General features: G+C 38.0%; 2 protein-coding genes across 2 annotated transcripts; both read left to right on the top strand.

The window, feature by feature from the left end:
* Positions 1-495: 495 nt before the first annotated feature.
* Positions 496-1,401, top strand: polr2h (RNA polymerase II, I and III subunit H). Its single transcript, XM_079575547.1, has 5 exons — positions 496-586; positions 671-754; positions 836-929; positions 1,001-1,084; positions 1,170-1,401. Exons 1-5 carry the CDS (start codon positions 514-516, stop codon positions 1,285-1,287), a joined length of 453 nt encoding a protein of 150 aa, XP_079431673.1. The 5' UTR covers positions 496-513; the 3' UTR covers positions 1,288-1,401.
* A 1,067-nt stretch (positions 1,402-2,468) lies between these two features.
* On the top strand, positions 2,469-8,448 carry mfsd8l1 (major facilitator superfamily domain containing 8-like 1). The gene is made up of 11 exons (XM_079575534.1): positions 2,469-2,871; positions 3,881-4,066; positions 4,177-4,239; positions 4,453-4,572; positions 5,093-5,172; positions 5,280-5,616; positions 5,703-5,776; positions 7,328-7,541; positions 7,683-7,805; positions 7,872-8,002; positions 8,175-8,448. Exons 1-11 carry the CDS (start codon positions 2,796-2,798, stop codon positions 8,250-8,252), a joined length of 1,482 nt encoding a protein of 493 aa, XP_079431660.1. The 5' UTR covers positions 2,469-2,795; the 3' UTR covers positions 8,253-8,448.
* Positions 8,449-11,969: the final 3,521 nt, after the last annotated feature.

Here is an 11,969-nt window from a genome sequence, read left to right as displayed (position 1 = left end):
ACATTTCATTATGTAGGCTAGATAGGTTGTCAAGTAAAACAAACAAAAATAATAATAACGATTTTCTATAGCGGAAGTGAGCCACCGGAAGTAGTTTTTGTGTCAAAGGTTCAGCACGTTGTTGTCTGCGCGGTTTACTTGTATCGTCTGTTTCTACACAGTAATGAATGAAAATAATAGAATAATACAAGGTATTATTCACGAGCCCTGAAGGACAATTGACGAGTACCTTTGGGTATTAACATCAGCCGTGCATTACGATTAAGGCAAGTGAACTTGTTTACATCTGGCTAATGCTAAGAGCTAATTCTGCGTTCTAATGAGTTTCCCCAAAGTAATACAAACATCTAACGTGAAGCGGGTTTAATGATTGGTCTACAAATAATCAATATAACCAGTACAGGATACAAAGCTTGGTTCCGTCATTTCAGCTCTACAGTTAAGTACTTAGACATGCATTGTTTTTATTTTGTGGTGTTTTCTGTCCCCTTGTAGGTTTTGTAAGAAACAAAGATGGCTGGAATCCTGTTTGAAGATATTTTTGATGTTAAAGACATTGATCCAGATGGCAAGAAGTTTGACAGAGGTTTGTCTGGCGTATATGCTACAGGTATTACAGTCCCTGATGATTATAACTTATCTTTACATCTTGTTTTTAAAATCTCTGCAGTCTCTCGTCTCCATTGTGAAAGTGAATCTTTCAAAATGGACCTAATTTTAGATGTAAATATACAGATCTATCCAGTGGATCTCGGTAAGAAGCAGTTTTGCCAGTTACCTTTTACTATATCATGCAAGTCTTAATGATGGGACCAATTCTTATATTTACTATAAGGTGACAAATTCAGATTGGTTATTGCCAGCACATTATATGAAGATGGCACACCAGATGATGGAGAATACAACCCTCAAGATGACCGACCATCAAGGTATATCATTTGTGAACATGTACACAGAAGTGCTGCAGATTTTTTTTTCTTATCTGTGTTTCATATAATAGGGCAGACCAATTTGAATATGTTATGTATGGAAAAGTGTACAAGATCGAAGGTGATGAAACTTCAACAGAAGCAGCCACACGTCTGTGAGTGTAGCATACTTTAGTAGATTCTCTAAATTGTAATTCTTAATGTCAATATGTAATGCTGTTAATGTGTTGCTTTTTGTAGCTCTGCCTATGTTTCTTATGGAGGTCTTCTTATGAGGCTCCAAGGAGATGCTAACAACCTTCACGGCTTTGAAGTGGATTCTAGAGTGTATCTTCTGATGAAGAAACTGGCATTTTGAGGGCATAGTTTTTGTTTTGTTTTTTCATATTTTTCCCCCATCAGTCATCAGCAAGACATTTATGTTGGACTCTCCTTTTTCAAGAAAAACATTTGCTCCTCTTTCTGTGTAGGCTCCCAGAAATGCAGCTATAACCTCTAACTGTAAATAAAGTGTTTTTTAATATATGGGTGTAGTTTTGATTGCCAGACTGTGTTTGATTATAAATTCCTATAAAATCTCATTATAGAGCAAAGAGACTCTAGAACAGTGTTTCTCAACCAGGGGTACGGGGACCCCTAGGGGTACCCGAGGACCTAGCAGGGGGTACTTGGAACTATTTCAGATTGAAAGAAAGGGGGGAATTGAACATCGTTTTCTATAAGAAAAGCTATATTTTGCAGTAAAATGTGTTGCTTTGGGAGAATTTTAGTTTTATTTTGAACTCAACATTGTCCTTTTTCTTACAAATACCACTTTTGAGTAATAACATTCTAAATTTCTGCAACACTCTTTAGGTAGGGGGTACATGGATGACCATTGAAAGGCCCAAGCGGTGCGCAAGATAATAAAGGTTGGGAACCACTGCTCTAGAACAACGTGCAACTAAATTATGGGTGAAATCAAAGATGCAATTTAAAACCGACTTTCCATTGTCATGGTAATGAATATCACAGGATAAAAATCTATCGCACAGTCTTTGACTATTTTTACCATACTTAATGATTGCTGTAAAACACATACCTGGGGGCATTTAATGGTAAACGGTCTCAACTTTTCCACATGGGCACTCAAGGCAAAGACCACTCGCACTCATTCATATACCAGTGTACGCAAACGCTGTTGGTAAGGTGGGTGAAGTGTCTTGCCCAAGGACACAACGACCTGCTCTACTGTCTGCACCACTGTTGCCCCTTTCTTGACAATCGTTATCCCAGGACCTGGTGTGGACCTGTCCTACAATGTAACGTGCTTATTTTTTTTTTTTTTTTTTTTTAATCTAATATTACTAAAAGAAATATGGAGTTATTGCCATTTTCCTGTCAGCACTGTCAAGATTACTTTACTCTCCATTGTATACTTGTATAGTGTGTGTATACATATATGTGAAATTATAGTAACAGGACCACAGCACTACAAAAACGTGCAAAGGTGCGCTAACCGGAAGTGATGTAGTGGTGGAACTAAAGTGCGCAGGAGCATCCCGGTGTGGGACTGCTGTTATGCATGGATCCGAATAGGAAGGAAGGAAGGAAGGCAGTTTCTTCAGACTTTATTACATTCATGGGCTTAACAGAATCTCTGCAAGTACTATTTAAATGACAGTAGGTATTATAGATCTTTAGAGTTTTGGGGGGTTTCTATGAGAATTCGCGGATATTGTGTGAGGACTGTGTGGTTCCGCATTCGCATCTAATTGGAAGCACTACACTCGGTATTATGACAGTGCCAGTGCCAACAGACTCTCGCTTGTAGCCCAAAGGATAATGCATAAAGGACAGTTTAGTATACTGTAGCGGCTAAAAGTCATGGATGAACGACGGAAAAAGAAGTTGACTTATTTCACTATTGGACTTCTGTTTCTCCTAAGCGGTGTGGAATATGGTGAGTATGGCTAAATCTGTGCTTTCATATATTTGTCCTTATAGTATATTATTTTCGGGCTTTGCATTGGGGAAATAGGTCCTACTGTAATTGTTCATGATAACAGTAACTTGTATTTGTGTTTTTATAAATATGTTATGCACACAAATTGATACTGATTTATTATTAGTATTATTATTTTTATATATTTTATTATTTGTTATAACACAATATCGATTAACATGTTTTTTCTTCATGACTTTTCTATTAATAATACATTAATACAGGGGTGTCCTAACTTTTTTCCCCCGGGGGCCATATACTGACATGTATAAGGCATGGAGGGTCACAGATCTGTGGTCAAGGCATTCAAACGTTCAACTATATTTAAGAGAGGTTTAAACCATTCCACACACTTAGAACCATAATGCCAGCTCAGTCCCACAATTAATGTTCATTTTTGAGGTTTTAATTGTGTGGAATTATTCAAATTGGAGTAAAATGACCATCTCTGGCAATGTGTGGCAATAAAACAAGAAGGCTGTGGGCCACCAAAAATTGGTATGAGGGCCGCATTTGGCCCTCGGGCCGCACTTTGGACACCCCTGCATTAATACATATACGGTAGGTTTTTCCAGAACAGTATTAAGCTTTACCACATGAAATGACGATTTTGCACCACTTTCTGAAGGCTTGTGTCTCCTGACCTCATAATTTAATTTTGATCGTGTCAGCTCAGCAGGAACCCTTACTGCCCTGTTCCCACTGTCACTACAACATGTTGTAACGGGAACATGTAAGCAATGTTGTCATTCGGCATCACATGATCACATCTCACAACCTTTGACTGGTTGGCCGTGCATGTCACTTACAAAGACTGTGCTCCAGCCTTAGTTCTTGAGCAATTGTGCTGAATATTGGTGTAGATTAGAGATTGCAGTATTTGCTTAGGAAGTGGTTGTAACACACTGTTCCCGACATTTGACAGTCCATTTTTGTTTGACTTTTGTGTCCCCTGTGTGTCCTTAAGCTGTGATACTACCAACGATATGGAGATACCTGCAGACGTTAGATGCCGCGCCATACTTCCTGGGTCTGTCGCTGTCTGCTTTCAGCTTCAGTGGGCTTTTATCTGGACCTCTCTTTGGACACTGGTCCGACCAAACACGCACCACCAAAAAGATCATATTGTTTGCCAATCTTTTTGAGGTTGTTGGTAAGAAACAAACAAACAAACACACCCCTGATATGATAAATACGGCAAACAAACTACTTCAAGTACTAAGTTGGAGTCATTTTTTTCTCCCTCTCTCTGTCTCTCTCCAGGTAATTTTATGTACTTTATGGGGCTTTCTAAGTGGCTTCTTCTGTCAAGTAGACTTGTGGCAGGTATTTGAAATATAGAATGAGAATATAATAAAATAGTGGTGGATCTGATATCACCAAGTAATTAAGTGTGTAACTATCAAGTGTCCTGGGCAAGCAACTTTACATTGGTCCTGGACTCTTAATGACTTGGTGATATCAGATCAAGCGAAAATAGTAAATATAGTAAATGTCATGTCTATGTTCGAATTATGGTATGATTTTATTTTTCTTCAGGCATTGGCTCAGGAGCCGGCTCCTCTATCTTTGGCTTTTTAACAAGAAGCACTCTTCCTGAAGATCGTGCTACTGTATTTGCTGCGGTCATGGCATGTCGACAAGCTGGGCTTTTGATTGGTCAGTATTTTAATTTGTCTATAGTATCTTTAAACCAGTGTTTTTCAACCTTTGTTGAGTCTAGGCACATTTTTTTCATTGAAATAATCACGAGGCACACCACCAGCAGAAAATGTTCTCATCAAAGTGTCTTGGCTAGGAACACCGTATAGTCTCACTAGCCAAAATGCCCCAACGCCTCACTAATTCTCTTGTCTCAAAGAAATTAACTACCTGATATGGAAGAGTATAATATGGTTTCTCTGCCGATCACTAGACAGCACAGACACTCGAAAATGGTACATTATTTGTGGATAGAAATGCATTTGATAAAAAAAAACAACAACTAGGTGATCAGATAATTTCCCAAGGCACACCAGACAATATCTCACGGCACTGCTCTAAATGTATATATTTTCATCTTCTGCGAATATTTAATATTCTCTCAAGCTCAGAAGTTAATTTAGTTATACTATCATTCTAATGCAGATGAATAATATTTAACATATATTTAACATCACTTTGTTTACAATTTCCTTAGGTCCAGCCTTTAACATTTTCCTGAGACTGTGTGATTTTCATATTGGACCTTTTGTGGTCAATAAGTACACAGCACCCGGGGTAATAATTATAATATATATGTATCCATTACAAATGCACTAATTTGCAAGACATTTTTATCCATGAGAAACAATTTGTGACAAGCTCATGACCTTCTCCTTTTTCAGCTCTTCATGTGTGCACTATGGATCCTACTCCAGCTGGTTGTAGTTTTTATGTACTGGGACTTGCCCCCTTTGGAAAGAAAGAATGCCAAAGTTCAGCAACCAAACAGGACCAGTGAGAATGAGCAGCTGACTGAGGAGGATAATGAAGACAACAATGACGAGGCAAAACCACTAATGTACTCCCAGGAGTTCCACGGCTCTTATGGCTCAGTCGTGACGCCTAACCCTGATGGCAACCACATCAGTGCCGACACAAATCATGTCTCTCAACCTTCGTCTCCAACAACAGAGTCCCAGGAGTCGTCCAGCCCCTTTAAAAATTTTAGTATATCCCGAGGTGGGTTGGAATTTGGAAGGGCTTCAAAGTCATTTATTCTATTCTGTGACAGTGGTAAGCTAATCTGTTTTATTCTTGTCTGATAGAGTTCCTCAGAGAAGAGGTGGTTGTGCTGCTGGCAGCTCAGTTTATTACCCTTTTTAATCAAACTGCTTTAGAGGTAATGCCAAACATTTAGAAATACATTTGAATGCACACTTCTATGTTCTATACAGTATACTGACATCCATTGTAACTGGTGAACACAAACTGTACACTATGCGAGACACAATGTATGTAGACTTTAAAGTGTCTGGTTTCCGTTGTTGCTAACTTGCTATTCACCTTATTCCGCCCCGCCCACTTTTGCCACTTTTTGCTTTGTCTCGGCACTTCCGTTGTACAGACACTTCCGGCCGAGCGCGAAGCCCGTCCATTTAAACGGAGAGGGAAAATATTCTCCGCTGAAATCTGATGTTTAGTCGATTGATTTGGCCAATGTTCATTTACACCAACATGTTAACACTGCACCGTTTCTCAGCGCGGCCGAAAAACGGCTTTGTTTTTGTGTAGTAACCGATTTTATGTGGACTTCTCCAGTCCCATGTTAACAGATGGGACAAAAAGGGGCGGGCACAATTAATGTCGGCGCCCATGCGAGCCTCCGGAATAAGGTGAATACCTTAATACAAATGGACTGTAAAAGAGTGAGCACACATTTGAGTTTGGTAATGCCAACTTGAGTTACATATTGTATTGACAGTGTTTAAAATATACTTTAAATCTATATTCTAGCATTGAGTCAAAAGGTGTGGCTTGATCTGCATTCTAATCTTGCCTTGACATGTTCTCATTCACTGCATGCATAAATCTCTTAGGTGGTATCCCTTTCATTTTTGTTCATCAGAATGTACACACTAAAAATGATATATTCTAGGTTTATGTTTTGGACCAAGTTCTCTGCACAACAATCTCAGCACTCTTGAGTTTGATTAAGTAGGCTGGCTTGACAATGTCATAGTTTCCAGAAGGAGGGCAGGGTTCAAAAGAAATGTGTAGGAGTGTCTCAGATTTTGAATTATCTCCAAACATAAGTTGCAAGCATTGCAAGAAGATTCCAGGTTAGATACCTGTTTGTATGGAGTTAACATGTTTTCCTCATGTCTGCGTGGGTTTCCCTTACCACTCTAGGCCCAGGATTCTCCTGAAAAAGAGATTTTGAATCTCAGTGGGACTTTCCAGAGTAAGCAAAGGTCAAAGCATACAATATTTAATGTGTGACTTTCTGTGTTACTCTTATCATGGCCATCCTTTCATGAGTAACACACATGCTTATGAGATTAATTATACTCTACTGAGTCTACTGAAAGAAAATTATGTTATTGGAAATAATTTGTACATTGAACTTTGTGCCGTTTATTTGTGGTTAGGCACGGAGTAAATTAGAGATATTCAACTTAAACCCTGCCAGAAATTCTGCTTAAAAGCAACTACTGAAATGTGTATGCAGAATTCTTTAAGATCAAAGTGTCTTCAACCAATTACAATGGCACCTTCTTGAATTAGAAGATTGTTTGTGTTTGATTTTTATATTGTATTTCTGTGACGCATCTTTCTATATTGTATTTCTGCAACGCGTCTTCTAGAAAATCGCTATACAAATAAAATGTATTGATATTATTATTATTATTAGAATAGTTTGAGACTATCCATTCTCTTCTGTTCTCTGTAGACCATGGTGACCCCGCTGACCCAGAAGTTCTTTGGCTACGGTGAGCTGGAGAACAGCGTCATGTACTGTCTGTGTGGCGTGGAGGTGATCGCTGGCTTCTTCTTCGTGCGCTGGCTGAGCGGTCGTGTGGCTGAGCGGGTGGTCCTGGCTATCGGCCTCGCAATCTGCAGCATTTCCAACGTGTGGTGCCTCATCTTCCTGGCCTCCCCACTAGGTCTAGATTCAAGTCTTTAAAAAGCAACTATAAACACGTAACTTGCCACAGCTGTTTCTTGCAGCTTTTTCCAAGTGAAAAAAGGAAAGTTTTTGTTCTTGTTTCTAATAGTTTTTCCTCTTTCTTCACTGGGCCGTTTAGGGGACTATCCATGGCAGCTGACTGAGTTCATCATTGGGGTGTTTCTTCAGGTTTTGGGATTGCCGTTTGTGGCTGTAGCCCAAGTCTCGCTCTACTCCAAAGTTACTGCTGAGAAAACACAAGGTATAAATGTTGCAATTTAACATTTAGTGTGATTTTTGTTATTTAATTAAATGTATGGATTTACAGGATTCAGTCAAGGTGTGCGTCGCTCCGTCGGGGGTCTTGCCACAATTCTGGGACCTCTCTGGGCTGGAGGTCTGACGGACAACTTGTACATCATGTTGGGAGTCATGATGGGCCTTCTTGCGATTTTATCGGTAATTTAATCTCATCTAATTTATACTTCTTGTTTTTACTTCTATTTTCATTTCACTGTAAAAAAAAAAATAGCACAGATCTAAGAAATTGGATTTGGATCAAATTAATTATCCATCTTATACAACCTGATCTTTTATATATTCTTACTATTGCATGTCCATTATGTTGCAGGCCATGCTGGCTTTCTCATACAAACGTCTGGTCGAACCTGTTGCTGAGGAAGAAGTGAACACATCAGAGGACTGTTAATCATTTTAATCTGCTGCAAAGGAAAGTGCACATCTCACATCTCTCCTTATAAAACTCTTCACTATTTTAATTGCCCAGAACAAGGAGGCTAATTGTTTCCCATGGAAATGTGGACTCCTGTAGGTCATTTCATATATTTTGTTTACTGAACATTTTATAAATTCTACACATTTGTATTGACATTTACTTGTCACACTAACCCTAAGGTAAATGCTGCAGAATGTTGTATTTATTGAAAATATATCATTGTGTGACACAGTGCCATTAAAATGACCTTACTAAAAATGTGCTGACTATTAAGGTGGACATCACAATTATGTAAAGGCAGTCATCAAGAGCTGTTATCGTTTTTTGTTTTTGTTTTTAATTAATGTAAAAGGAAAAACAAGAGAACAGCTGAATAAATCGTCTCAATGGCGTAATTCCTTCCTGCTATTTTTCTATGGATTGGCTGATGTCCTGTTATGTTATTATGTTAACCACTGGGGGGCACTCTCACTCTTTGATATGTTACAAGCCCCAGACGTGAGTTTATAAATCTATGAATAAAAAAGGGGAATATTTGTATTGTCTATGAAGAATAATTGTAAAATATATATTTCGATAATTTCACTCTTCATTATACATTTTATTTCATAGTAACTGAGGGCACGCGCATAAATACTACTTTTGTTTTTGTCAAACGAAAAAATAATAATATTCATCTTCGGAACTAATTATTATCCCATTTTCCATTTTGATATCTATTGATTATGTTTCATAGATGTTGTTTCATAGATAATGAATACCAACAATACATTTGTCCTGTGTATTGGCTAAAGAGTACATTTTATTTTAATATGAAAAACAAAAATTTGACTGTTGCAAAGGACTTTGATCAATTATATATATTTATTATTATATTATAATGGATTGTATTTAATATATTTTTTATATTAAATTATTATTTATTATAATTATTTAATATTATTATATTTCATTGATTAAATTGTATATAATGATTCTAAAATTATAATAATTGAAAGATAAAAATACATTTTTGAAATGGTTTGAATTTATTATTTTCCAGTGCACAATTTGAATACCAAATAGACTGATAATGATTTTGTGTCAAATCTTGAGTAGTTTAACATGAATATATATACACATATAATGATATATATATATACAAATCTAATGATATTTATTGATATAGACCAATATTTGATATACATTAGCAGCAATTGTAGAATAAGTTTTGTTTTTTGAACGTTTGAAAGTGTCCGTTGGGTGTCGCTGTGGCCTTACTTCTCAAACGAGCACAAACTAGGCCAGCTTGATATGGTTTGAGTTTAGTGATGCCATGTCATCTGTCGGATGTTGTGTTGGCGAGGGGGGCGTGGTCTTGGTGAACTCCGGCTGACCCCTGGTTGAGTTAGGGCGGGGCTGTGCACATGTTATGACACAGGGATGGGCACAGGGAGATATTTTGGGTATTTTCTGAGCTGAACTTGATTCCCCCTCTTCATGGCTTTCACACACACTCAGCCTACAGCGCGCTCTGACCGAACAGTGACCCTGCGAATCAGGGTCGCATCATAGCTGCACTAGCTAGCTGTCGCCGGGTAACTTTGGCCTTTTCCCTCCTCCTCCTCCGATCACAGGCCTTAATACTCTGTGGCATATAAAGCTAAATTCGACGATCAGCGACACGTGAACTCTGGATGAACTGTGTCTGGGGCCATGAGGGCATGTAGAGTTTAGTAGGACCTTTTTTTTTATTTATTTATTTGTTTTTTGTTGGGTTCCAGGCCATACTGATCCAACCAACAGGCCTGAGACACGTGCACGTGAATTTTAAGGCTTTGGAGTAAAGTTGATCATCGGTTATTGCACTGAAAACGTTTCTTTAGGACATGCGACATTTGTTGTTATTTATTGTTATTTTTTAAATAGTATAGTACACAAGATATCAGTTTATTTTATGTATTGAAGGCTTCACTCCCTGTCAGACACTACGGTTTGTCACAATATTAGTGTAATTGTATATTGTGGCTTTAAGTAATGGCCTAAGACAAGTCATACGGCACTTTAAGGTGTACGGGAATATACCAAAAAAAATCGTAATCCAAATCACTTATATTAAGTTTTTTGAAAAAAGGTACACCGTTTGGAATTTCTCACATTTCTACCTAAATTGGTCATAAAATGTGGTCTGATCTTTATTAAAATCACAAGAATGATTCAACAGTGTCTGCTTAAACTAATACAACCCAAACATTTACATTTAATCATATTTTGATTGACGCTCATGACGATCAGGATGAATCTTGCTGCAGTTCAACGACATTCCTGGGTTCACTTACTTATTCCATGCTCTCCTGTGAATGTTTACATGATATGGCCAATAAAATGCTAAAATGTAAATGTTTGGGTGGTATTAGTTCAAGCAGACACTGTTTAATCATTCCTGTTATTTTTAATAAAGACCAGACCACATTTTATGACCAATTTAGGCAGAAATGCAAGAAATTCCACTCACTTTTTCCTCCCACTGTATGTTCAGTATTATTCCAGAGTAGCGGTACTTTTACTTCAGTACCCGGGCTGTTATATCACATAAACCTTTTCCCACCCTTTCACACATACTCCATTTTGATCATGGCACAACTTCACAGGTCAAGAATAATACTTTTTTCTGTGGTAATATAAGTCTTTCATGAGGGTAGAGATAATAAAAGGACTGAAGTGCTTCCTGGAGTGAACCTCTGAGGCTGTGCGCTCTCATGACCAATCAAATATTTAGCGTGAGGACCAGTGTCACAGGACCCTAATGTTTGGTTAAAAACGCACTTGCCACACTCAAATCAAAACGGTGGCATCCATGTGAACCTGTGAAAGTTCATGACTGTCCCCACAAGGATAGCACTCCCATGTCAATAATACATGTGGCGCTTCTAAAAACGACACACTTACAGACGGGGAGGGACACTGGGAGCTGTAAGTGTGCAAAGAATGGGGCAGACAGGTGGGAAAAGTATACGCAAGTAAAATATTGTCGCTTTGGGGGGGAAGTGGCCTAACCAGACATAAAGATAAAGTGATAAGACTAAAGCATTTAAGTGTGGTATTTATGTATTATTTACTTAAATTTAACGGATACTTATTAAATCTACCACACCAAGGAAACCCAAAATAAAAAAATGTTATACAAGTTAAATGTCTTTCATAAAGATTCTCAACTTAAAACAATATCTCCACTGTCTCCACTCTTGAGCTAAGTTGCAGCGAAGAATAAAATGCCAGTCCATTAGTAGCACATGTGCTAACTTCGGTTGAAAAGGTCATTTGAGAAGCTCGGTTCTGTTAGCGGCAAGAAATGACACAAGAAAAGGCACAGGCGTTGTTCCTCCTCACTGGTTATTATCAGCGCTGCTCTGTTGTGTAACACTTTTAAGTGAATTAATAATCAAAAGTGACGGTGGCCTTCAGCTGGGACACCCAGGATCAGGATGAGCAAAATGCATCATAAAAAGACATGTATATTTTTGTGGCTTTGGCCATTTTCCCAGACATTTTTTCCCTTTGAAGTCTGTGCTAAGATTATAGGTCCTGAACTAGATTTAAAAAAAAAAAAAATCTAGTGGCAGAATTTATTATTTTTGTGTGTGTGTGTTTCAGTAGATTGGAACTAGATACGTTTGTGGGAAAACGACCACTGTTCACTATGCACCTAAT

The sequence above is a fragment of the Gobius niger genome (genome assembly GCF_951799975.1).
Source record: "Gobius niger genome assembly, chromosome: 17".
Lineage (NCBI taxonomy): Eukaryota > Metazoa > Chordata > Actinopteri > Gobiiformes > Gobiidae > Gobius > Gobius niger.
This window is presented reverse-complemented; position numbering and strand designations above follow the sequence as displayed.

What these genes read in the sequence shown, in the direction of transcription:
- polr2h (XM_079575547.1), top strand. Translation starts at nt 514, where the DNA reads ATGGCTGGAATCCTGTTTGAAGATATTTTTGATGTTAAAGACATTGAT. An exon ending in CAAGATGACCGACCATCAAG is followed by an intron (nt 930 to 1,000) that starts GTATATCATTTG and finishes TTCATATAATAG; the next exon opens with GGCAGACCAATTTGAATATG. An exon ending in ACAGAAGCAGCCACACGTCT is followed by an intron (nt 1,085 to 1,169) that starts GTGAGTGTAGCA and finishes TGCTTTTTGTAG; the next exon opens with CTCTGCCTATGTTTCTTATG.
- mfsd8l1 (XM_079575534.1), top strand. Translation starts at nt 2,796, where the DNA reads ATGGATGAACGACGGAAAAAGAAGTTGACTTATTTCACTATTGGACTT. An exon ending in AAATTTTAGTATATCCCGAG is followed by an intron (nt 5,617 to 5,702) that starts GTGGGTTGGAAT and finishes CTTGTCTGATAG; the next exon opens with AGTTCCTCAGAGAAGAGGTG. An exon ending in TTAATCAAACTGCTTTAGAG is followed by an intron (nt 5,777 to 7,327) that starts GTAATGCCAAAC and finishes TGTTCTCTGTAG; the next exon opens with ACCATGGTGACCCCGCTGAC.